Raw genomic sequence first — 24,762 nt, 5'->3', positions numbered from 1 at the left:
CCCCAAGCGGGACTCGATCCTGGGTCTCCAAGATCATGCCCTGGGCTGAAGGTGGCACTAAACCGCTGAGCCACCCAGGCTGCCCTAGAAAAACTTTCTTTTTTTATTATTATTTTTATTTTTTTTAGAAAAAACTTTCTTAACAAAGTTTCCCAAAATGTGTTCCATGGAATACTAATCACGTGAGATGGTTAAAGAAGAAAGATTCCATGGTCAAGTAAGTTTGGAAAATGCTGAATATCTTTATCCCCTGCCTCTTGGAAATTCATAAAGCACCTTATTAACTGCACTAACACTCAGCAGCACGAAACAAGGTTTAACATGATAGTTCCTAAACTCTGATACTGACATGTAAATATCACTTTTGGGGAAATGCTACAGTTTGTAAAAAGTACAAATTCAGGGATGCCTGGATGGCTCAGCAGTTGAGCATCTGCCTTTGGCTCAGGGTGTGATCCCAGAGTCCCAGGATCAAGTTCTGCATCAGGCTTCCTGTATGGAGCCTGCTTCTCCCTCTGCCTCCTGTGTTTGTCTCTCCCTCTGTGTGTCTCTCATGAATAAATAAAATCTTTTTTTTTTAAATAAAATCTTAAAAAAAAAAAGTACAAATTCATACTCTTATTTCTGTTCACTGTCATGTTTTATTTTCTCTGTATCTTTTCTTTTCTTTTTTTTTTTTTTTTAGGATTTTATTTATTTATTCATGAGAGACAGAGAGAGAGAGAGGCAGGGACTTAAATAGAGGGAGAAGGAGGTTCCCGGCAGGGAGCCCGATGCAGGACTTCCAGGATCACTCCATGGGCCAAAGGCAGGCGCTAAACTGCTGAGCCACCCAGGGATTCCCTGAAATACATAAAATCTTAAAAAACACTAAAAAAAAAAGGTAATTATGTGAGGTGATATGTTAACTAACCTTACTGTGGTAATTATTTTGCAATACATTTGTGTGTCAAATATCACAATATATACCTTAAACTTACACAATGTTATACATCAAATATATCTCAATGAAATTGGAAAAAAATAAGCACAATGCTGTTCGGAAACCATTACACCATATATAACATACTGCCTATGGAACACTACAAAATACCAATAAACTTGGAAAGAAGTGGGAAGCAATCTAGCACGATGGTGGAGTATACACTCTGGAGCCAGACTGCTTAGATTTGCGGGCTCCTGGGTGGCACAGGTGGCTAAGCATCCAACTCTTGGTTTCAGCTCAGTTTGTGATCCCAGGGTTGTGGGATGGAGCCTCATGATGGGCTCCACACTCAGTGAAGCATCTGGGTAGGTCTCTCTCTCTCTCTGCTCCTCCCCCAACCCTACACCATGCCTACTTACTCTCTCTCAAATAAATTAAAAAAAAAAAAAAAAGATTTGGGGCCGCCTGGGTGGCTTAGTGAGTGAAGCATCCAACTCTTGATTTTGGCTTAGGTCATGATCTCAGGGTTGTGAGATTGATCCCTATGTGGGGCTCTGCACAGAACATGGAGTGTGCTTATGTTTTCCTTGTCTCGCTCTGCTCCTATTCACTCCTTAAAGAAAAAAAAAGGGGGATGCCTGGGTGCCTCAGCGGTTGAGCGCCTCCCTTCAGCCCAGGACGTAATGCTGGAGTCCCAGGATCAAGTCCCGCATTGGGCTCCCTGCGTGGAGCCTGCTTCTCCCTCTGCCTCTCACACTCTGTTTCTCATGAATAAATAAATAAAAATCTTAAAAAAAAAAAGTCTGCTTAGATTTGAATCCTAGCTCTACTGTTTACCATCCTTGTACCTTCAATTTATTTTCCCTCACTAAGATATGAAATATTTCACTTATCATTTATATTATTTTGCCTGTCATCAGTGTAGTTAATTGTACACTTACACAGTTATAAAAATTACACAGTACCTACCTCATGAGTTTTTATACTGAAGGAGATCACATAAGAACTTGATATATGTAGGCCACTTCTTTTAAGATTTTATTTTTAAGTAATCTCTACACCCAAAATAGGACTTGAACCCACAACCCTGAGATCTCAAGAGTTGCACATTCTAGTGTACCATTGTTAGCTATCATTAAATTTATTAGTGACATTTGTGAAGTTGACTATATAAATGACTGGAAATTAAATAAAGAATGTTGCTAAATAATAACAAAGTACTTGTAAGTAACTCAGGCTTTGAATCCACTGCATTTCTTTTTTCTCTCACTTTAACCTTCTGCCTATATAAAACAAACAAATGAAAATTAGCCTTACAGCTTAGCTACTCTGAAATCAGGTACGGTTTCCTTTTCCTTTTTTTTTCTTAAGATTTTATTTATTTATTCATGAGAGACACACACAGAAAGAGAGAGAGAGAGAGAGAGGTAAAGACACAGGCAGAGGGAGAAGCAGGCTCCATGTAGAGAGCGGGATGGGGCACTCGATCCCAGGACTCCAGGATCACGCCCTGGGCCGAAGGCAGACGCTAAACCGCTGAGCCACCCCGGGATCCCTGGTTTCCTTTTTCTATGCAATAAATGTTCTGACAATTTCCTCAAATAACCAATTAACTTTCCTCAATTTGTAAAATATTAAAGTGGGCGCCTGGGTGGCTCAGTGGTTGAGTGTCTGCCTTTGGTTCAAGTCATGATCCCAGGGTGCTGCGATCAAGTCCCCCATCAAGCTCCCCAAGGGAAGCCTGCCTCTCCCTCTGCCTGTGTCTCTCCATGTCTCACTGATGAATAAAAAAATAAAATCTTTTTAAAAAAATAGATAAAATAAAATTTTAAGGTAGGGTCAATTCATATCTTGCAAAGCTGATGTCAAGATTATAGGTAATACCTATGACAACTTCACCCCAACCAAAAAGTGATACTCCCTTCTAAAATGTTACAGCATATAAAAACCTCATACTATCAGACTTCCCAGAACCAGTTATTTTTGTTCAATTCCTAAGTTACTAAGAATTAAGTTCCTTATAATTCCAATACAGAGTTTTCCACAGAGCAAGCACACAGTATTTCTAACTTCATTTTCTAAATCCTCTGTATTTGGACATAGGAACACACTATAAAAGAAACCTTAATAATTCAAATAATGACTGCCCCCTGGACACAGAGATCATCATTTTAAAATAACGCATTATGCTACAATTTTTAAATTAACCTGATGGTAAAGGGAACACAAAAACAGTACAGGGTCCATTCTGGTATTTTTAAAATAAAAACTGGTGGTTGCTAACCCAGCCAGAGGAGCATACGACTCTTGATCTTGGGGTCGTGAGTTTGAGTCCCACATAGGGTGTAGAGATTAAATAAACTCAAATAAATAAATATTTTTTCAAAATGGTAAGCTCTAATTTCTAACATTAAAAGGTCTTTTCTGGGACGCCTGGGTGGCTCAGCAGTCGAGTGTCTGCCTTTGGCTCAGGGTGTGATCCTGGGATCCTAGGATCGAGTCCCTCATCAGGCTCCCTGGGAGGAGCCTGCTTCTCCCTCTGCCTATGTCTCTGCCTTCTCTCTGTCTCTCATGAATAAATAAATAAAAATTTTAAAAAATAAAAAAATAAAAGATCTCCCTGTAACAGTGCTACTAAAGGGTAATAAAGAAACACACTGTCTTTGCTAGTGGGTACCAAAGAACTATAGAGTCAAAGTGAAACTAACCACTAGAGAGTGAAGGAGGAAGAGAGGAGGGAAAGATAAAGGCCACAAACAAAATAAACCTAGCACACTGAACACTTTCTTTCATCAAAGACGCTCTATTTCAATGTTTGTAAGAATCAAAATTCATTTTTTAAAAAACTGTCTTATCTTAGAAAAACTTTCATGTTCCAAAGTATAGATGGGATTGTTGCCTTTTTCCAAAAAGAGTAACTAGGTTCTACTGCTTTCTCTACAAGATGTGCATTCCTCCAGTGTTCTATAATTAAAATCTGTGGGAGCAGTGGGATCTGAAAGCACTACAGAACACCAACTATTTCTTGTTTCCTTGACAAATGGATGAGAAACTCAGTCTAGCTGGTTTGTATAACACTATTAAGTTCCTGAGTAATTTTTACTAGAGTCTCTGAACTTCTTCTAGACATTAAAAAACCTCTTATATCCTTACTTCTCAGATAGTTGAAATATATTTTTTAAGATTTTATTTTATTTTATTTTTTTAAGATTTTATTTATTTATTCATGAGAGATACAAAGAGAGAGAGAGGCAGAGGGAGAAGCAGGCTCCTCTCAGGGAGCCCAATGAGGGACTCGATCCTAGGATCCCCAGATCACACCCTGAGCCAAAGGCGTCTCAACCATTGAGCCACCCAGACACCTCAGACAGCTGAAAAATTTTTTTTATTAAAGATTTTATACAGAGAGAGAAAGAGAGAGAGAGAGAGGCAGAGGGAGAAGCAGGCTCCATGCAGGGAGCCGGACGTCGACTCGATCTGGGGATTCCAGGATCACACCCTGGGCAGAAGGCAGGCGCTTAAACTGCTGAGCCACCCAGGCTGCCCAGATAGTTGAAATTTTAAAACAAATATAACTAATTGACAAAAGCTTAGGAGAAAAACTAATTTGGATGCATCTATTATTTATTAGTTTATGAAAAGCAGGAAGCCAATCACTAAAAATAAAATCAGTAACCCTCCACTCCCTAAGAAATTGTACACATACAGGGGTGCTTAGGTGGCTCAGCTGGTTATACATCTGACTTCAGCCCAGGTCAAGATCTCAGGGTCCTGAAATCTAGCCCCAAGACCCTCTGTGGGGAGTCACCTCCCTCTCCCTCAGCACCCCTTCCCCAACTCATGCTCTCTAATAATTAAAATTTTTAAAAAATTATACACATATACACACTTACCCTTTCTTTGCAGACAAAACAGTAATTTTGGTGTGACCTATTTGAGCAAATATTAATTAGCATTTTTCCACTGCCAATGAAATTTTCCTTTCCGTAACAAAGAATAATTTGAAGTTTGTCAATATTGTTTCACACTTTTAGTTAAAGGAATGTTTACTTGCTACATAATTTAACATTTAGCTTACTATGGAATATATAACAAAATTATGTTATATACAAGGCTTCAAACCCACCTAGGGCCACGTTTGTATCATCACCCTTCTGCAGTTGAGAGACAACCCAGCTAAATGAAGAATATAATGACTGATTATAAAGTATCATAATCCAAGTAAAAAAAGCTCATTTAGTACATACCATTGCAATAATTATATGTCATAATTAGGTAGTTCATGTTTTCAAACACTGTCAGGAAACATGGAAAATATAATCTACATCTCTATGAATTTAGGGCAATAGAATGAAGAAGAAGTGATCTTAGCATCCAAAGGACAGAGAGAGAACCAGTTATGCAATAATTTTATAGTTGGTAATTATGATACAGCTACTGCCTAACTAATCCATAAGTGCTTTTTAGCCTAAACCAAGAGTAGAAACATTCAAGAGCTCAAAATAGATTTATTACTTCTTTGGGGAACTAAAATAAGGTTTACCTTAAACCTCAAAAAGAATCTAAGCCAAGAACACATTAGACTAAATAAGCAGAAAGAGGGATCTGAAATACTGAATGCTCTAAATCCTTCTCTCCGGACCTCTTCTCTATCTACACGTATTACTCTATCTATACTTAATTCTGATGTAGATCTCTTCTAGCCCTGCGGCTCCAAAGACAACCTATACATTAAACACACACACTGTGGTGACTGTTGCCTAATTCTGTGAATATACTACAACTGAATTGTACACTTTACATGAATGAATTTTATATTTGTGAATTATATCTCAATGAAGATATTTTAAAACATAGGCAATCCAAACCTAACATTCAAAACTAAATTTCTGGGCAGCCCGGGTGGCCCAGCGGTTTAGCACCGCCCTCGGCCTGGGGTGTGATCCTGGAGACCCAGGATCGAGTCCTGCATCGGGCTCCCTGCATGGAGCCTGCTTCTCCCTCTGCCTGTGTCTCTGCCCCGCCGCCCTGTCATGAATAAGTAAATAAAATCTTAAAAAAAAAAAAAAAAAAGGACTAAATTTCTGATCTTCTTACCAAAATCTGTTCTACTTACAGCCTTCCTCATATTAATAAATATCAACTCTTTCTAGCCAGGCAAAAAAAAAAAAAAAAAAAAAAAAAACGGTCATTCTGGATTACTTCCCTCTTACCTGATGTTTAATCCATCTAGAAATCTGATTAGATCTACATTCAAAATAGATCCAGAATTAAATCACTTACACAGGCCACAACCTGGTCCAAACCACTAACATCTTACTCCTGGATTACTACAACAGATACCTAACTGGTTACTACAACAGACACCTAATCGGTATCCCTGTTTCTGCAACAATCGGAATGACCTTTTAAAAACATAAATCATGGGGGGTGCCTACTTGGCTCAGTTGGTAGAGCATGAGACTCTTGATCTCAGGGACATGAGTTCAAGCCCCACAGAGGGCCTAGAGCTCACTTAAAAATATTTATCAGTTCATATCACTCCTTTGCTCAAATAGCTCCCCATCTCACTCAGAATGAAAGCCAAAGTCCTTAAAATACCTATAAAACATTGTGATGTGCCCCTTCTTCCACTATCACCCACCATAATCTGAGTTCATCTGCTAAACTACTCCTTTTTCACCACAAAAGCTTTCTTGCTCTTCCTTAAACTCCCCAGGCACATCTCAGGACCTTTGTATTTTTCTGTTCTTTTGTGTTAGAACATTCTCTCCTCACACTCTCATTATCTATATTGCTTAATACCTCATCTGTCTGCACAAATATCACTTTCCGAGTAAGGCCTTCTCTTAACCACCTAATTTAAAACTGCAAACTCCTATAACGCTCTGTATTTTCCTATCCTGCTTTATACTTCTCTACAGTACTTCTAATATTTTTACTTTCTAATATATTTTACCTATTTATCTTGTTTATTGTCTCCCCTTATTGGAATATAAGCTCCAAAAGGGCAAACATATTTCTCCATTTTGTTCACATGCTGTATCCCCAGTGCTTAGTACAACAGGTATTCAACAAATATTCGTAAAAGAACTGAATATAAGCCCGGGACTTATAAGTAAAATTCATCTTGATACTCAGAGTTAGACTTCGTATCTAGTCCCCCTGTATTACTCGTTCATATACATATGACATGTAATTAAAAAGCTTTACACCAGGCACCTGGGTGGCCCAGTTATTAAGCATCTGCTTTCAGCTCCAGATCATGATCCTGGAGTTCCGAGATTGAACCCTACACCAAGCCCCCACCAAGCCTGCATCAGGCTCCCTGCTCAGGAGGGAGTCGGCTTCTCCCTCTACTCCTCACGCCTCTCATGCTCTTGCTCCCTCAAATAAATAAACAAACAAATAAGATATTTTAAAAAATAAAAAGCTTTATGCCTATGACAATGTTGTTATATATTCTAAATATCTAGCCTACATACCTGCTACAAAGGTCGGATTACAAAGAAAATAAACAGTTAACTATGCCAGCTGCTTTTAGGCTTTTGCATTTGTTTTCTGTTTTTAGGCTTTTGGATCACAGCATAGAAACTCACAACTATTACCCTGTGACTTATTAGGTAGATACAGATATTACTAAGTAGGAAACCTAATATACTCAGTATCTGGCACTTGAGATATTGCTTTTTATTTATTTTTTTGTAAAGATTTTACTTATTTGTTTGTTTATTTATTTATTTTTATTCATGAGAGACGGGGGGGGGGGGCAGAAACACAGCAGGCAGAGGGAGAAGCAGGCTCCATGTAGGGAGCCCAATCTGGGACTCTATCCCGGATCTCCAGGATCACGCCCTGGGCTGAAGGTGGCGCTAAACCGCTGAGACACCCAGGCTGCTTATTTTTTTTTTTTTTTTTTTTAATATTTTACTTATTTATTTGACAGCACAAGCAGAGGGTGCAGCAGGCAGAGGGAGAGGGAGATGCAGGCTCCCCACTGATCAGGGAGCCCGATACAAGGCTTGATCCCAGGACCCTGAGATCATGACCTGAGCAGAAGGCAGATCTTAACCGACTAAGTCACCAAGGTGCCTCAAGATACTGCTTTTATTGTTGGAGGTCCATATCTGTGGTTGACCTCTGTTGTTGTTTTTAAAGATTTTATTTATTTATTTAAGAAAGAGAGAGAGCACTAGCCGGGGAGAGGAAAAGGGAGGAGAAAACTCCCTGCTCAGCAGGGAGCCCTGTGCAGGGCTGGACACCAGGACCCCGAGATCATGACTTGATCCCAGGGCAGATGCTTAACCGACCAACTGAGCCACCCAGGCATCCTGGCCTCTGCTGTTTGAAGAAAAAAAAAAAGTAATAAAAATTCTAAAATCTGTGCCCAAAAAAAAAAAAACAGTAAATAAAGAAGTAACTACATTTCAGAAACCAAAGCAGCAGAAATGGTCCCAGACCCTCAGATTTGTGGAATATCAAATAAACAAAAGCAGACCACACTCCCCACTTATCGGTATTGCGCTTCAAATTTTTTTGTCAAGAAAACCCTTTTATGGGGTACCTGGCTTGCTCAGTCTGTATACTGTGTGTCTCTTGATCTTGGGGTCATGAGTTCAAGCCCCACTTTGAGTGTACAGATTACTTCAAGAAAAAAAAAAAAAGAGAGAGAGAGAGACACCTGGGTGACTCAATAGTTGAACATCTGCCTTTGGCTCAGGTCGTGACCCCAGGGTCCTGGGACCGAGTTCCACATGGTGCTCCCCGCAAGGAGCCTTCTTCTTCCTCTGCCTATGTCTCTGCCTCTCTCTCTGTGTCTCTCATGAATAAATAAATAAAATCTTAAAAAAGAAAGAAACTACTTTTATTATTTAATCCAAATGCACCTCACATTTAGAAATTTTTATCTAGTAATCAGGTTTCATAGCTAACAAGTTTTCAACCAAAAACAAAAATGCCTATCAGAACTCAAAATTCACACAAGATAATCAGCTGTGCCACAGAAAACAAAAACAAAACACCCACAAAGATTTAAAATCTCAACATTCTGGTTAATCTATATGGCCTTCTCTTAAATAAATGAGCAAGTAGTCTAGAGTTCTCTACGTGGTATGAAATATTTTGTGAATCAGAATGGCTGTATAATATAGTGGCTATACACACTCTAAATCCAGAATTCCTGGATTGAATCCTAGCTCTATCATGTAATAGTTCTGTAACCACTGGCAAATTAATCAATCTCTTAGTGTCCCTGTTTTCTTATCTGTAAAATGCAGATCATAACACCTACACTTCAAAGAGCTGTGAAGACTAAAATTAATTAGTATGTATTAAATACTTTGAAAGGTGCCTGGCACATAGGAACCACTGGATAAAAGTTAGCTATAAAATTATCACCATCTTCAGGGTCTATCTAAGGATCCCTGAGGCCCAAACTGAGAAACCACTGTCATAAATTTAAAAAATGGTAACACACTTCGTAAACTTTCTGCAACAATTTAATCCTGTAAAAAGATAATTTTTTTTTTTGCTAGACTATTTCTATATAACAACTTCTTTTGCGGGATGGGCAGGCCAGGTGGCTCAGTGGTTTAGCACCGCTTTTGGCCCAGGGCCTGATCCTGGAGACCCGGGATCAGGCCCTGGCCCACGTCAGGCTCCCAGCATGGAGCCTGCTTCTCCCTCTGCCTGTGTCTCTGCCTCTCTCTCTCTCTCTCTCTCTCTCTTTCTCTCTCATGAATAAATAAATAAAATCTTAAAAAAAAAAAAAAAACAGACTGTACTGAGAGTTCCTTCAAGTGAGGGGGAGGGGGAGGGTAAGGGGAGTAGAAGAAAAAAAGATTGGTCATTAAGGTGATAACTACTAAAATAGGATACTCAACAGAAGGTCAAGGTTGGGGTGTAAATACTTAAAGTTTGTATCAAAAATAACTGAAGGGACTTAACAGATTTTTAGCTCTACAAATTATACTACTCTCCTATATCTCCATTTTCTTCAAAAACTCACTTAAATTCTCATAACACCTTCTAAAACAAACCAACTCATTCAAGGGTTAGAAGACATGGAAATTTAACGAACACAGTAATTTCGATTTTGTCCTACTAGTTCTTCAGAGTACTTGCTAATTCATTACAGAGTCTGGTCCAATCCATCTGCCCCTAACTGGGAATTTCCAGCACTATACCCAAAACAAAGTTCTGCTGTAATTATTCTGGATACTCAGGATTTTAAGACAATCTTTATCTGTATTATCACTGTCATTATAATAAATACTCTGAATGTTTTTTATATGTTACGACCTATTTTCATTTTTTTTTAAGATTGTATTTATTCATGAGAGACACAGATTGAGAGTTAGAGACATAGGCAGAGGGAGAAGCAGGCTCCCCATGGAGCAGGGAGCCTGAAGTGGGATTCAATCCCAGGACCCGGAGATCATGACCTAAGCCAAAGGCAGACGCTCAACCACAGAGCCACCCAGGCACCCCTCACCCAGGTATTAAATGAAGGAACTAAGGTCTAAATATAGGTCTAATTCTTATGTCTGCATTTTTCTACATTGATTCCTATTTCACATTTTAAAATGAGAAATAAATGAAGTAAATGAAACGAAAATCTGGTCAACTGCACATCAAGTCCAAAAACAGCCATATCTAGAAAACAAATAAACAAAAACAAAACAAAAAGAACCATATCTTGAACCTGACAACCATAATTAACATTTCTTTCACTGAATTACAAACATTTCTTTCTGATAAACAGAAATTAAAACAATGCAAGTTCTTGATTAATACACAAAATTATGCTGACAAGTATTTATTGACTGCTTACATTGTGTTAAACATTGTTCTAGTTGCTTGAGGATATAGCAGCAAAGAAGACCTAGCTCTGTAATCTGGTGGGGAAAAGATAAACAAAAAAAATATAAACAAATAAACAAGTAATTTCATATACTGAAAATAATGTGAAGTGACGGAAACCAAGTGCAGGGACCACCTGGAATAAGGTTAAATAAGAGAAGGGCCTTTCTGAAGGTAATACACAAGCTTGCATCTAAATGATGCAAAAACAGAACTGGAAGAAGTCTGAGAGGTAGTAGGCAGGGCAGGTGGTGTGGGAACTTGTAAACCACAGTAAAAGAAGTTTAGATCTTGGGACACCTAGGTGGCTCAGCGGTTGAGCGCCTCCCTTCAGCCCAGGAAGATCCTGGAGTCCTGGGATCAAGTCCCACATCAGGGTCCCTGCATGGAGCCTGCTTCTCCCTCTGCCTGTGTCTCTGCCTCTTTCTCTCTCTCTCTCTCTCTCTCTGTGTCTCTATGAATAAATAAATAAATAAAATCTTTAAACAAATAAAAAATAAACACAATTCCTAAGTAATGGATGCCAGAACAAAAAAGAGAGGCAAAGTGACATTAGGAAAACGACAAAGTCTGGGACCATAAGAGAGACCTCCTTCACAAACTTGCCTAAAGCTGACTTAGAAACCAAACTCAAACTAAAATAATCCCAACTGTAAAGAAATATGAAACTAAATGAGGCTTAATGCATAAACTATTTTCACTGTGCCCTTCATCACTCTCCTGAAATTTTATCTCAAAAGGCTTTATTTACCCTGAGATAGATGTTCATTAAATGTAAAGACAAAATGACTACAAATAACTCTTAACAGTTTAGGAAGTTCTATTCCACTAAGGAAAAAAAAGAATCAAGTTTTTAGAAAGCCTAATGCATTTACCTATACAAATTATATATAATGCACTTCAAAATGAAGTATTATCTAACTACAGCAATCACTTTTTCACTCAAGATATCAATACAAGGGAAATAAGCTCAGGCAAGATATCAACAATAGTAGAGGCAGAAAACTTCTGGCTCATCTCTTACTGCTAACTAGAAAAAAACTCTAATTGTCATATGAAATCCCACAAGACAGGTACAGGGACCAACTCAGTCTTGCAAATGATGTAACCATACAGTTAAAGCACCAGAACTCAAAGGTAGGAAACATTAAATGTTTGTATAATTTAGTACTAATGTTTTAAAAAAAAGAGAGAGAGAGAGAGAGAGAGCATGTTCTCAGACTCACAGGAGCATTTGCTACCACTAGTGTGTCAAGCACATTAAAGAACAATCTTTTCTTTTTTTTAATCTTGAAACCATGATTACAAAGTTAAATGTGGTCACTGTCATCTGATATGGTGGAGTCAAATCCTAACTTCACCCTTTTTCTGTGTAACCTTAAACAATTTACCTAACATTTCTGGGCCTTAGTTTCCTCACCTGTAAATCAATGATTTAAAAAATCTACCTCTGGGGGCGCCTGGGTGGCTCAGTCGTTGAACATCTACCTTGGGCTCAGGTCCTGATCCCAGTGTCCTGGGATTGAGTCCCGCATCAGGCTCCCCTCCCCATAGGGAGCCTGCTTCTCCCTCTGCCTATCTCTCTGCCTCTCTCTATGTCTCTCATGAATAAAGAAATAAAATCTTAAAAAATAATTTAAAAAAATAAAAATTAAAAATCTACCTCTGGTGCCTGGGTTGCTCAGATGGTTAAGTGGCTGCCTTCAGCTCAGGTCAGGATCCCAGTATCCTGGGATGGAGCCCCATGGGGGGGAGGGGAGGAGAGTCTGCTTGAAATTCTCTCTCTTGCCCCCCCCATACCTCTTCCACTAGTGCTCTCACTCAAATCAATAAAATCTTTAGGGATCCCTGGGTGGCGCAGCGGTTTAGCGCCTGCCTTCAGCCCAGGGCATGATCCTGGAGTCCTGGGATCGAATCCCACATCGGGCTACCTGCATGGAGCTTGTTTCCCCCTCTGCATGTGTCTCTGCCTCTCTCTCTCATGAATAAATAAATAAAATCTTTAAAAAATAATAATAAAATAAAATAATAAAATAATATAATAATAATAAAATAAAATCTTTAAAGAAAGATAAAAAATTTAAAAATCTACCTCTTAGAGTTATTTTAAAATATAATGAAATAGATATATTGTAAATGGCAATACACATAACAGATACTTAATATGTGAGCCTTTAATGACTGTTACCGTATTTTATATTGTATGTTCTTTTCCTTTTTTTAAAAAAAGGAGAAGTAGGCTCCTCGCAGGGAGCCCGATGCGGGACTAGATCCCGGGACTCCAGAATCACGCTCTGGGCTGATGGGAGGGGCTCAACGGCTGAGCCACCCAGGCTGCCTATATTGTATGTTCTAATTTTGCTTCTTGGAAAGTAAATATAGGTAATCTTGTCTTGGTCCTACAATCTTTTCAGCATATATTCAAAGTGGCACAAAACATCTCCACCAATAATAACTTTATATACACAAATAGTTTGAAGATTGGGGCCTATGATTTTGTAAGTTTTATCCATCTGTTCCCCAAGACACACAAATCAAAACATTACAAAGACAATGGTAGAAGTGGAATAAGAAGAGTAACTGGATGATGGGTCTCACTGGTAACATGCCATAGGCAAGAAGCAACAAAAGACCTTAAAGTCAAATAGATATATATGGATTTAGGGTTAACCCCTCTTCTCAGCAGGAAACAACAATGATTTTTCCAACACTTACTGCAAAGAGATTTGAAATGTTTTGGAAACAATCCCTGCTTCCTGACAGTTTACTATACCTCCTTTCTGTAGTAAAGAAGCAAAGTGGAAAAAAATCTCTGATGGATACAAAAAAGCAGTAACTTGGGGGGGGGGGAGTACTATACAGTCAAAAAGCCCATTTCCTGATTTCCTGTTTTACCTCTGAAGGCAAACCCATTTCTTTAAAAAGGTATTTCAAGTGACTGAAAAGTAGCTGGACATGTTTTCATTCTAAGGTACTAATGATGATACCGACTACAGTTATTTCTGGCCAGTATCAAGAAGCCCGTATTTATTTGATTGCAGCAAACTCAGGTACAAGGAAACCTCCCAGGTGGTCGGCTCAGTTCTAAGTAGAGCTCCTGTTACTTCGTAACATTCATCCAAGTAAGGCCCTTCCTATAACACCACGAGTTTTAGGTCAGCGTAAAACAGAGCGGTCCAAAATATTCCAACCAAGTGAGTGGCTCTGCTATTGCTTGAACCATAGCTTGTCCATCATCAAGAAAACCAGAAATTAGCACGTCAAGGCCTCTGTGAAATAAACGGACGCGATAATTTCCGCGAAGGTTCACTAAAGAGAACAGCACCTTAAAAGGCTCTGAAATGAAATAATACCTAAATTTCTAAAGATCTGGGCCCAACGGCCCAAGGTCACACACACCAAGTCAGTTAAGTAGCTGATAAAAAAAAAATTCAAGAAACGATGAGCCTCCTGCAGCTCAGGACAACCCTACCTAGGAATGGAGTCTGGGTTTGGGAACACTCGCGTCAAAGCTTTAATGTGAACAAGGCCAACCGAATGCAGTGGCTCCGAGGGAAAACCCCAGGCGTTTCGGGAAGGATTTCCTCCCATTTCCCCAGTCTCCCCTTCCCTAGTCACCCCCGACACTCACATCTCCGGAGCCACTTCATCCAATGGTAGACGATAGTAGTGTGGTGTTTCTTGTTCTCTATACACCAGGACGACAAGCCTTGAATAGATTCCATGGTGTTAGTTACCGACTGGAATTTTCGATCCAACGAGGACTCCAGAGCCCCTGCCGAAGAGGCCGACGAGGAGGAGGCCTTACTGCTGCCTCCGCCGCCGCCGGCCGCCATCTTCCCGGTTTGCACAAGCGCTGCTGCTCCTCTGGCGGCGGCGGCGGCGGCGGCGGCGGCGGGGCGGCGGCGGCGGCGGGAGCGGGAGCCGGAGCGGGCAAAACAATCACTGCGAGTGCGTGAAAGCCGCAGGTGGGGAGGGAGGTCAGGGGGTGGGGAGGGTACACGCGCTAGGCTCTTCTGGAGGTAGGTGGGGAGGACCAGCTGCTGGGCACGCTGGTGACTCCTACACGCTGTAAGGAGGGGCTGCGGGCATCGAAGGTTTATCAGAATTGTTCAAGGGGTTGTGTTTAAACCAGTCAATAGTCACGGAAGAATTGCGCAGAAAACAGATCCTGCAAAGCCTTTCAAAACGCCTGGCCCCGAAACTAATGGTTTTACACTCTTCAGCTCTCAAAGCTAAGGCTCGTCCCCACTCCTATCGCCACACTCCTGTAAGGGTAGGCGTTAATACCTTAAATTTAATACTATCCGATTGCCCCTTCAGTTGCAGAATCTTTCTCCTTTAGGTCCTCTAGCACAGAAAAGGCCCAAGGCTACCTAGTCAGGATTTTTTTTTTTGCAACGCAATAGCAGCAAAGGGACAGCAACAGTATCGCGCACGCGCTGCTTCGCCCCGCCTCCCCGCTTCCTTCACAACCTAGAAAGCGGAGGAGGCGTGATGGCGGGGCGGCCTGGCCAATCAAAGGACAAGAACGAGAAGCGCGCGCAGAAGGCTGCAAGTCCCAAGGACCAAGGAGGCGCTACGATTATTTGTGCGCCTGCGCAGCAGACCGGCGTGTAGCGGGCTAGGAGGAAAAACCGGAGGAAGGGTGAGGGAATTGGTCAAACTTAGGAGAGGTTGGGGGAGGGGCTTCACCGCTCTGTCCTGCCCTTAACTTCCTAGCGAGGTCCCCCTCTTGGGGCTGTCCAGCTCCCACAACAGGCCGGGAAATTCCCACCGCTCAGAGGTTACTGTTACTTTCTGGTAGCTGCCGCCGCCGCCGCTAACTCCTTGGGGCACCGACGCGCGACAAAGTGGCTGGCAGCCATCTTGCAGTGTCTCAAAAGGTGCGCATGCGCCAGCTCCAGTGAGCCGTTCACTACGCAGACTCCCAGACCAAACAATATTTTACACTCCCCTTGGACGATACCATTCATAGCCAGTAGGTTCTTTAGATGTGGTAAGAGGAAGTAAGTGAAGCGAAAAATTTCCTAGCAAAATTTTCGAGACGAGGAAAGAATAAAAAGCAAGATGTGATCTCACCTTCGCCGGTCACTATGGCATAATACATTATAGTTTACAAGAGTCCTGGCTATTCTATTGATAGGCACAACCTGGATGAACAATTCCATCGTATCTGCCTATGTAAATCCTCTGGACAGATTTGGAGGCTCATGTGTTCCACTGAGCACATGCAATTATTTAAGTCTTTTACCTCTCCCCGATGGATTCATCGCTTCTTGAGGCAAGGAACATGTTTTGTGAAGCTCATCTCTAGTATTCATTCATTCATTCATTCATTCATTCATTCATTCAGATAAAAGTTCTTGAATGTTTTGTGTCAAGTACAGTTCTAGACATTGGTAAGTATAACAGCAAAACAAAAATCTCCCTGTGGTGCTTAGTTGCAGGAGGCCATAAGCAAATATGTATCAGGAAGTAACAAGTTCTATGAAGAATTCTGAAGCAGTGTAAGGAAGAGAGAGGATATTGTGTGTGTGAGCCTATATGGGAAGGGAAATGGTTTGGTGATCCAGCAAGGCTTCTGGAAGGAAATGACAATATCTGAACGCTGAGAATAAGATAACCAACCAGGTATGGGGAAGGGAGAGAAGAAGGAACAGCAGCTGGCAGAAGGAACAGCCAAGGGCAAAGGACTTAAAAGTATATCTTGACATATTTGAGGAAGAAAAAGGAGACTAGTGTGCCTGGGAAAGAGTAAGAAGGGGCACAAGTAGCAGAATATGAGGTCTGAGGTGAAGAGGGAGAGTTCGTGTAAGACCTTGCAGGCCACTGTAAGGATTTTGGCTTTTAAGTTGGAGATGGGGAGACCCTTTAAGCAGTGGAGTTTTAAGAAAAGTAACAACGCGGGGATCGGATCCCTGGGTGGCTCAGCGGTTGAGTGTCTGCCTGCAGCCCAGGATATGGTCCTGGAGTCGCGGGATCGAGTCCCACATTGGGGTCCCTGCATGGAGTGCATGGAGCCTGCTTCTCCCTCTGCCTGTGTCTCTGCCTGTCTCTGTGTCTTTCATGAATAAATAAATAAAATCTTTTTAAAAAGAGAGAAGTTACAAGGCCGTGTAATTTTTTAACTGGTTGCAATGTTGAAAACAGATTTAAGAGCCACCAGTCAAGGAGGCTATTGGAATAATCCAGACAAGGAAATGATGGATTGTACAAAAGTGGTAGCAAAAAGATAATGAGAAATGGTGTCAGATCCTGGATATATTTTGAAGGTAGAGAGTCGAAAGAATTGCTCATGGGGACACCTAGGTGGCTCAGCGATCAAAGTGTCTGCCTTTGGCTCGAGGCCTGATCCTGGGGTCTTAGGATGGAGTCCCAGGATCGAGTCCGCATCAGGCTCCCTGCGTAGAGCCTGCTTCTCCCTCTGCCTGTGTCTGTCTCTCATTAAAAAATAAATAAAAATCTTTTTAAAAATTGCTCATAGATTTAAGATTATGAGAAAAACAAATTGAGTCAAGTATGATACCAGGGTTTGTGACCTGAGCCATTAGAACAGGGGTTTCTCAGCCTTTTTTCATTATTGTTATCCCTAAAGTTCTTTTTTAGATGTTTTTTCCTAATCTTGCAGCCTACAGTGAATTTAAATGCCACAGATACACTGTTTATCTGTTTATGTGCTCTATGTTTTAGTCCATGCAAAGATAAGAAGTACTAAAATCTTTAGGGTGCCTTGGCTGGCTCAGTTGGAAGAGCGTGCAACTCTTTATCTTACGTTTGGGCCCCATGTTGAGTGTAGAGATTACTTAAATGAATACTTTTATACTAATATTAATATCTAATACTAATACTAATATCTTTCAGTTAAAAATTAAAAATTTTATGGGATGCCTGGGTGGCTCAGCAGTTGAGCACCTGCCTTCGGCGCAGGGCGTGATACTGGAGTCCCGGGATCGAGTCCCACATCGGGCTCCCTGCATGGAGCCTGCTTCTCCCTCTGCCTATGTTTCTGCCTCTCTCTTTTAAATTTTATTTTTAAATAAAATCTTTTAAAAATAAAAAAGTTTAAAGATATTAATATTTAAAATCTTTATAACTGCATTTGCTGAGTAAACTTTGTTTTTTTTTAAATATTTTATTTATTTGTTTGTTTACAAGAGACACAGAGAGAGTGGGGCAGAGACACAGACAGAGGGAGAAGCAGGCTCCATGCAGGGAGCCCAGTGTGGGACTCAATCCCCAGACTTGGGATCACGCCCTGAGCCAAAGGCAGACGCTCAACTTCTGAGCCACGCAGGTGTCCCTGGGTAAACTTTAAGGTAATTTACTTACATAAATTGCAATTTGTGTAATTACATTGTAATATGCAAATTAGTGGTTTACACAAATACATAATAGCAGTGTAATCATTTACAAATCATTCATAATTGTTTATATTCCCAGCAAAACAATTAAAAAATAAATTTCTTCAAAAATTTTAATGAACTTTATTTTTTTTAAGATTATATTTATTTATTTACAAGAGACACACACAGAGAGAGAAAGAGGCAGAGACACAGGCAGAGGGAGAAGCAGTCTTCATGCAGGGAGCCCGACGTGGGACTCGATCCCGGGTCCCCAGGATCAGGCCCTGGGCTGAAGGCGGCGCTAAACCACTGAGCCACCCGGGCTGCCCCTGAACTTTAAACTTTTATTTGACATGAGAAAATTACTGTCTGCTTAATCATTCAAATATTGACGTTCTTTCCTTTTCAGCATTCGACAGTTAATGATAAACTGAAAAACAAAAATATAATTAAATAATTAAATACAAACTATTTTTCTTTCAAAGATTTTATTTATTTGATAGAATGAGAGAGAGCACAAACAGGAGGAGCAGCAGGCAGAGGGAGAGGGAGAAACAGGTTTCCTAAAGAGCAGGGAGCCTAATGCAGGGCTGGATCCCACGACCCTGAAATCATGACCCGAGCCAAAGGCAGATATTAACCAGCTGAGCCACCCAGATGCCCCAAATACAAACTATTTTTATTTGCTCCTCAAAGGCCAAGTCATATGCAAAAACACTCAGAATCAAACATGATTTTCACAAGGCATTAGATGACAGCCAAAAAATCAGATATAGACCACTTCTTGTGTTTATCTACTTTTAAGAATTATTCATTCTTGAGAAAGAGAGGCAGAGACATAGGCAGAGGGAGAAGCAGGTTCTCTGTGGGGAGCCTCATGTGGGACTCCATCCCAGGACCCTGGGATCATGACGTGAGCCAAAGGCAGACTCAACCACTGAGCTACCCAGGCGCCCCCACTTCCTGTGTTTAGAATTTCAAAATGAAGGGAGAGAAAGTTCTCCAGTCACAGCCTCAAAGTTTTGTAGCGCTGACTTTGCATACATTTTGTATATCTTCTATGAACTCAATGTTCTTGTTGCTTGTGTCATATCAAAAAAAAAAGAATTTTTTAAAAAAGATTTTATTTATGTACTCATGAGAGACATGGAGAGGCAGAGACACAGGCAGAGGGAGAAGCAGGCACCATGCAGGGAGCCTGATGTGGGACTTGATCCCGGAACTCTAGGATCATACCCTGAGCCACCCCCAGCATCCCAAAAATAGAGAATTAAGTAAGGAATAAGACTGTGTTGAGTAGGGGCACCTGGGTGGCTCAATCGGTTAAGCATCCAACTCTTGGTTTCGGCTAGGTTGTGATCTCAGGGTCATTTTGGTCATTGGATTGAGCCCCAACACAGGCCCAGGCTCTGCAAAAAATCTCCTTGTCTCTTTGCTTCCCCCTCAGCCCCTCCTTCTCCATGCACCAGCTCTTTCTCTTTCTAAAGAAAATAAAATCTTTGCAGAAAAAAAAAATGTGTTGGGTATATTTGAGTTTTGGAGGGTTACAAACCACCGTAAAACAAAACAAAAAAACAAACCATAATATCTAAGATTTCTTCATCACCAAAGAGCAAATTTTTCCCTTTTGTGGAATGATATTGCCCCCATTGAAAATGCATAAAGTAGAAGAATGGAGTTTCCGTTTTCTCAGATGGAAGAGGAGAAGAAAGATGGAGGAGCAGTTGTGTGAGAAATAAGCAGGACTTAGAGGACTTCAGCTACAGACAGCTTGAGTTTGAGATATTAGATACATAAATGTATCTCTTTCATGAGAAAGATCTAGGCAGGAAACATCAATTTAAGAATTGTCAGTATTGGGGGGCTCCTGGGGCTCCTGGTTGGCTCAGTTGGTTAAGCATCTGATTCTTGATTTCACTTTTTTTTTTTAAGATTACATTTATTAATGAGAGACAGAGAGAGAGGTAGGAACACAGGCAGAAGGAGAAGTAGGCTCCATGCAGGGAGCCCAATGTGGAACTTGATCGCAGGACTCCAGGATCACACCCTGAGCTGAAGGCAGATGCTAAACCACTGAGCCACTGGCATCCCTGATTCTTGATTTCAGCTCAGGTCATGATCTTGGTGTCCTGCAATCGAGCCCTGAGTCAGTCTCCATGCATTGCACAGAGTCTGCTTGAGATTCTCTTCCTCTCCCTCTGCCCCTCTCTCCCCTCACTTTCACTTTTTCTCTCAAAAATAAATCTTTAAAAAAAAGTCAATATTGGAGCTTTTGGGTTGGTGAACTCACGGAGATTTGGAGAGAAGTACCCAGAGAGGGCATGAAAGCTGTGTGGCCTTCCCCATACCTGGCCCTGTGCATTTCTTCACCTGGCAATTCTTGAGTTGTATCTTTCTATGATAAACTGGTGACCTGGCATATCGTGTTACCCAGAGAACTTTCCAAACAAGTACCAAAAACCTATCTTATGTCTGAAGAATAGAGGAGACTTGGTATGTAACAGAGTCCAGGCTGGGTTGATTGCATGATTCATGAGCCAGAACCACATGTTCTTCTCTTTGGATGACCTCTTCCAAAAGATCAACAAATATGAAGTAGATCAATTGAATCTTTTTCAAATTTAATGTATGTGTGTATAAGGTAGTAGTCAATGAATGTACAAATGTTCATCCATACCTGTGCAGATGTAAAAAATGTACAAATTGTTCATCCATACCTGTGCACAAGCTATAGTCTTCACAGCCACAGAACTCAGTTAAATGCAAATCCAAGTAGGTTACTGTAAGATGTTTAAGATAAAGTTCCTTCCATGCAGTTTTTCTCTTAATATAAGTGCCTGTTTGACCTTGTTGTTACTTTTGTTAAATAAAGTCTGTATGTTACATTTAAAAAAATTGTCAGTATTTAGGGGTGCTTGGCTGGAAGAGCATGCAACTTTTTAAAAATTTTTATTTATTCATGAAAGACACAGAGAGAGGCAGAGGGAGTAGCAAGCTCCCTAAGGTTCCCCTAAGGAACCCCTAAGGGACCGATGCAGGACTCGATCCCAGGACCCCAGGATCACACCCTGAGCCAAAGGCAAATGCTCAACCGCTGAGCCACCCAGCTGTCCCTCATTATTTACAGTGTATTATTTACAGGCTTCACTTTCCATTTTTCTGATAGCATAATGGTTAAGAGCAAGACCTCTAGAACCAGACTGCTGAAATTCAGCCTCTGCCACTTACCAGCAGCAATTTTAGGTAAATTTCTTAACCTCTGTGGTGCTATAATTATTAAATAAGTTAGCATAGCACCTGAGTCAGAAAAGGTTTGATGATGATATCATTATTACACTTAAGCTTCCTTTAAAAAAAAAAAAGATATTTATTTATTCATGAGACACAGGGAGAAGCAGAGATGGGGAGCCCAGTGAGGGACTCGACCCCAGGACCCTGGGATCATGACCCAAGCCAAAGGCAGATGCTCAACCACTGAGCCACCCAGGTGCCCCTACACTTAAACTTTTCTTAAAAGTCATTTCCTTTTGCTTTTGTTAAATGTATAATCCTTAATCAGATTGTAGTAAATTGATGGCTTCTTTCTCTGCCCATTGCTAGTTTTCTTACCCTGGTTTGCCAGAGTTCCATTCTTTAGCCCTTTAGTCATCTTTCTCCTTACCTTCTCCTAAAGATTAAATTTTATCACCTGCATTCAGATATATTCAAGTTGGATAGTCTGGTTATCTTTGATTCCACCTCTTCCATCTAGTTATCAAATCCTATAGACTTTTACCAAGAAATCTCTTGTATCAATTCCCTTTCCACTTCCTTTGCCCTCTACTTACTTTTATGGTTATTACCATTCTAATAAACTATGTTTCAACAGCATCACAATTAGCTTCCCAGTCTCTTTAACTTCTACATTATTACTAATGAACATTAGTCCCTTCCCCTCAAAAAACAAAACAAAAGTGTTCCTCGTTACCTATCAGATTAAATAAAAGCGCTGGCTCCTAAGATCCTCCATAGTAGGATCCAATCTAACTTCCCAGTATTATCTCAAATGCCTTCCCTCCATGGTTCCCTGGGCTCCAAACTGTTATTTTCTTTAAACGTATCCGGTAATTTTCTATTTATAATTCTGCTCTTTCTGCCTAAAATGTCCTTTTCTGTTATCAAAATTCTACCCATCTTTCAAGAGGTATCTTAAATTGCTTTAAAAAAATTTTATTTATTTATTTATTTAGTTAGTTAGTTAGTTAGTTAGTTAGTGACACAGAGAGAGAGGCAGAGACACAGGCAGAGGGAGAAGCAGGCTCCCTGCAGGGAGCCCAATGTTAGACTCGATCCTGAGTCTCTAGGATCATGCCCCGGCCTGAAGGCAGCACTAAACTGCTGAGCCACCTGGGCTGCCCAAATTGCTTCTTTCATGCAGACTTCCCTGATCATTCCAACCAAATGGAATTTCTCTGTACAGTAACATTTTCTACCCTGAGTGCAATTATTTGTATTTTCTTACCTCCCAGAATACTGCATTGAATAACATGGAAGAGCACCTTGAAAACTGTAAAATGCTCAACAGCATTATTACTGAATTGTCTTATCCAAAAATAATTATTCGAAATATTGGAATATTATTGAAAGAACATAGCTCTCCCTACCACTTTGTTTCACAAACAAAGCAGCTTATGTAGGGGCTAAGAGTTTGAGCTCTAGTCAAACAAACCTGGGTTCAAACTCAGCTCCATTACTTACTGGCCCTAACCTTGCACAAATTACTTTCTCTAAGCCTTTAAAATCTACTTTTCTCTTAAATTTGTTCTGATAAAGGAGGCAATGCTTATGGAACACAATGCTCAATACAGCATGGGGTCAAGAAAATCTAAAGACAATCAAAAACATCATGAGGCACAGGGAGATTGAAGATTTGCTCAAGGCATGGTGAAGTCTTACTATACTACTATACTTTATATCAAACAATTGTGTATTATAGTATAAATATTCCTTTTAGGCCTTGTGCAATACATTTTTGAAGTTGTATATAAATTATTTACACACATTGTGGTAAACCCTTTAATAAAACCAAAAGCACTTATTTCTATGACAATGAATTTTTCCCCTGGATTTGCTTAAGTCAAGAAATATCAAAAACAAGTTCAATTCTCTGGCTTCCATCTCATATATACTGAGATGATTCCTATCAAGTACCCAGTTCATTGCTGAGGCTTGGTGAGCTTTTTGGATTTCATCCTGCTCCAGGAATAACTTCACCTGTCTGGGTTATAGTTTACTATCTCTAAGAAAAGGTCATACTACTTTATCTTTAAGGCCTTTAGCAGTCTTTGTCTGCTTTCCACTTTTTCTCCTAAAGCTCTCTCATACTGCTGTAAGATTGGAACTCTAGGGATGCCTAGGTGGTTCATCGGTTGAGCATCTGCCTTTGGCTCAGGGTGTGATCCTGGGGTCCTGAGATCGAGTCTCACATTGGGACACTGGGCTCCCTACGAGGAGCCTGCTTCTCTCTCTATGTCTCTGCCTCTCTCTCTCTGTCTTTCATGAATAAATAAATAAATCTTATTAAAAAATTGGAACTCTAACTAGGACCTGAAACACTTTTTAAAAAAAATATTTTATTTATTCATAGGACACAGAAAGAGAGAGGCAGAGACATAGGCTGAGGGAGAAGCAGGCTCCATGCAGGGAGCCTGATGTGGGATTTGATCCTGAAATTCCAGGATCCGCCCTGAGCTGAAGACAGACGCTCAACCAATCAATGAGCCACCCAGTCGTCCCAACACTTAACTTTTTTAAAAGGGTTAATTTTATAACACAGAATGTTTTAACTTCTGATCAAATATCCATTTTGCAACACCACTTTGTGGTAAGCTCAAACTACAGGAATTTATGGGAGGACTAATGGCTCCTGTGTTCAATGCATTTCCAGCCATGTCCTCAACAGGCAACATGAAATGGAAGTGTAGATGTGGCAAGAATTTTGGATTCTAATGGATACTTATGCTGACCTAAATACTCCTAAAATCAAACCAGAAGCATTAAATTCTTAAACAGAATCACACTTAAATTCTTCAGAAAAGAAAAAAGAAACTACACATTGCTTTTTAGAAAAAGATTTTCTTTCGTTTTTTTAATTAGTAAAGAGAGGAAACAGACTAAATTCCTGAATTCTATTCCATTTTACAAGCTGACCCATAATGTCCTCCTTGGACTCTCCCTGTGCCCACTTCACTCACAACACACCTCATATATACACCTGCTTGAGGAAATGACTTCCTGTTAAGATTACTTAGCCGAGATCAGAGGTAATCTACCTTGTGACTTTACTGAAGGTTAACAGATGGACACTCATTTGTTCCACCCTCTTTTACCCACTTAACACCTTCTGCTTCATTCCGCTCCAGGAAAACAGTATTTATCACTCTTGTTCCAAGATGAGGTCAGAAGTTTCCATTAGACATCAAAAATACATATTCATCCATTCATCCACCCACCCATTCATCCATTTATATATACACAGATATCAGTGATAAAATTTTCTTTTTCCACAGCAATTTCTAGAAGTTGGGAGAAAAGATCATCTGAAGACCGAAACTCCAATACCTATAAGTGTGTGAAAAATATCATACCAAC

General features: G+C 40.4%; 1 protein-coding gene and 1 non-coding gene across 7 annotated transcripts in view; one reads left to right on the top strand and one right to left on the bottom strand.

The window, feature by feature from the left end:
- The window catches only part of RPRD2 (regulation of nuclear pre-mRNA domain containing 2), a 90,748-nt gene extending 75,071 nt beyond the window's left edge, over positions 1-15,677 (bottom strand). For 3 of the 6 annotated variants that reach the window (XM_049095891.1, XM_049095892.1, XM_049095893.1), the window contains exon 1: positions 14,418-15,677. In XM_049095891.1, the coding sequence (XP_048951848.1) occupies positions 14,418-14,622 (205 nt within the window). In that variant the 5' untranslated portion in view covers positions 14,623-15,677. The remainder of the gene's footprint in view (positions 1-14,417) is intronic. The other 3 variants (XM_025453133.3, XM_025453134.2, XM_025453135.2) reach the window with 1 other exon arrangement.
- On the top strand, positions 6,358-6,430 carry TRNAK-CUU (transfer RNA lysine (anticodon CUU)). The gene has a single exon. It is a non-coding gene; the product is annotated as a tRNA-Lys (tRNA).
- Positions 15,678-24,762: the final 9,085 nt, after the last annotated feature.

The sequence above is a fragment of the Canis lupus genome, chromosome 17 (genome assembly GCF_003254725.2).
Source record: "Canis lupus dingo isolate Sandy chromosome 17, ASM325472v2, whole genome shotgun sequence".
NCBI lineage: Eukaryota > Metazoa > Chordata > Mammalia > Carnivora > Canidae > Canis > Canis lupus.
This window is presented reverse-complemented; position numbering and strand designations above follow the sequence as displayed.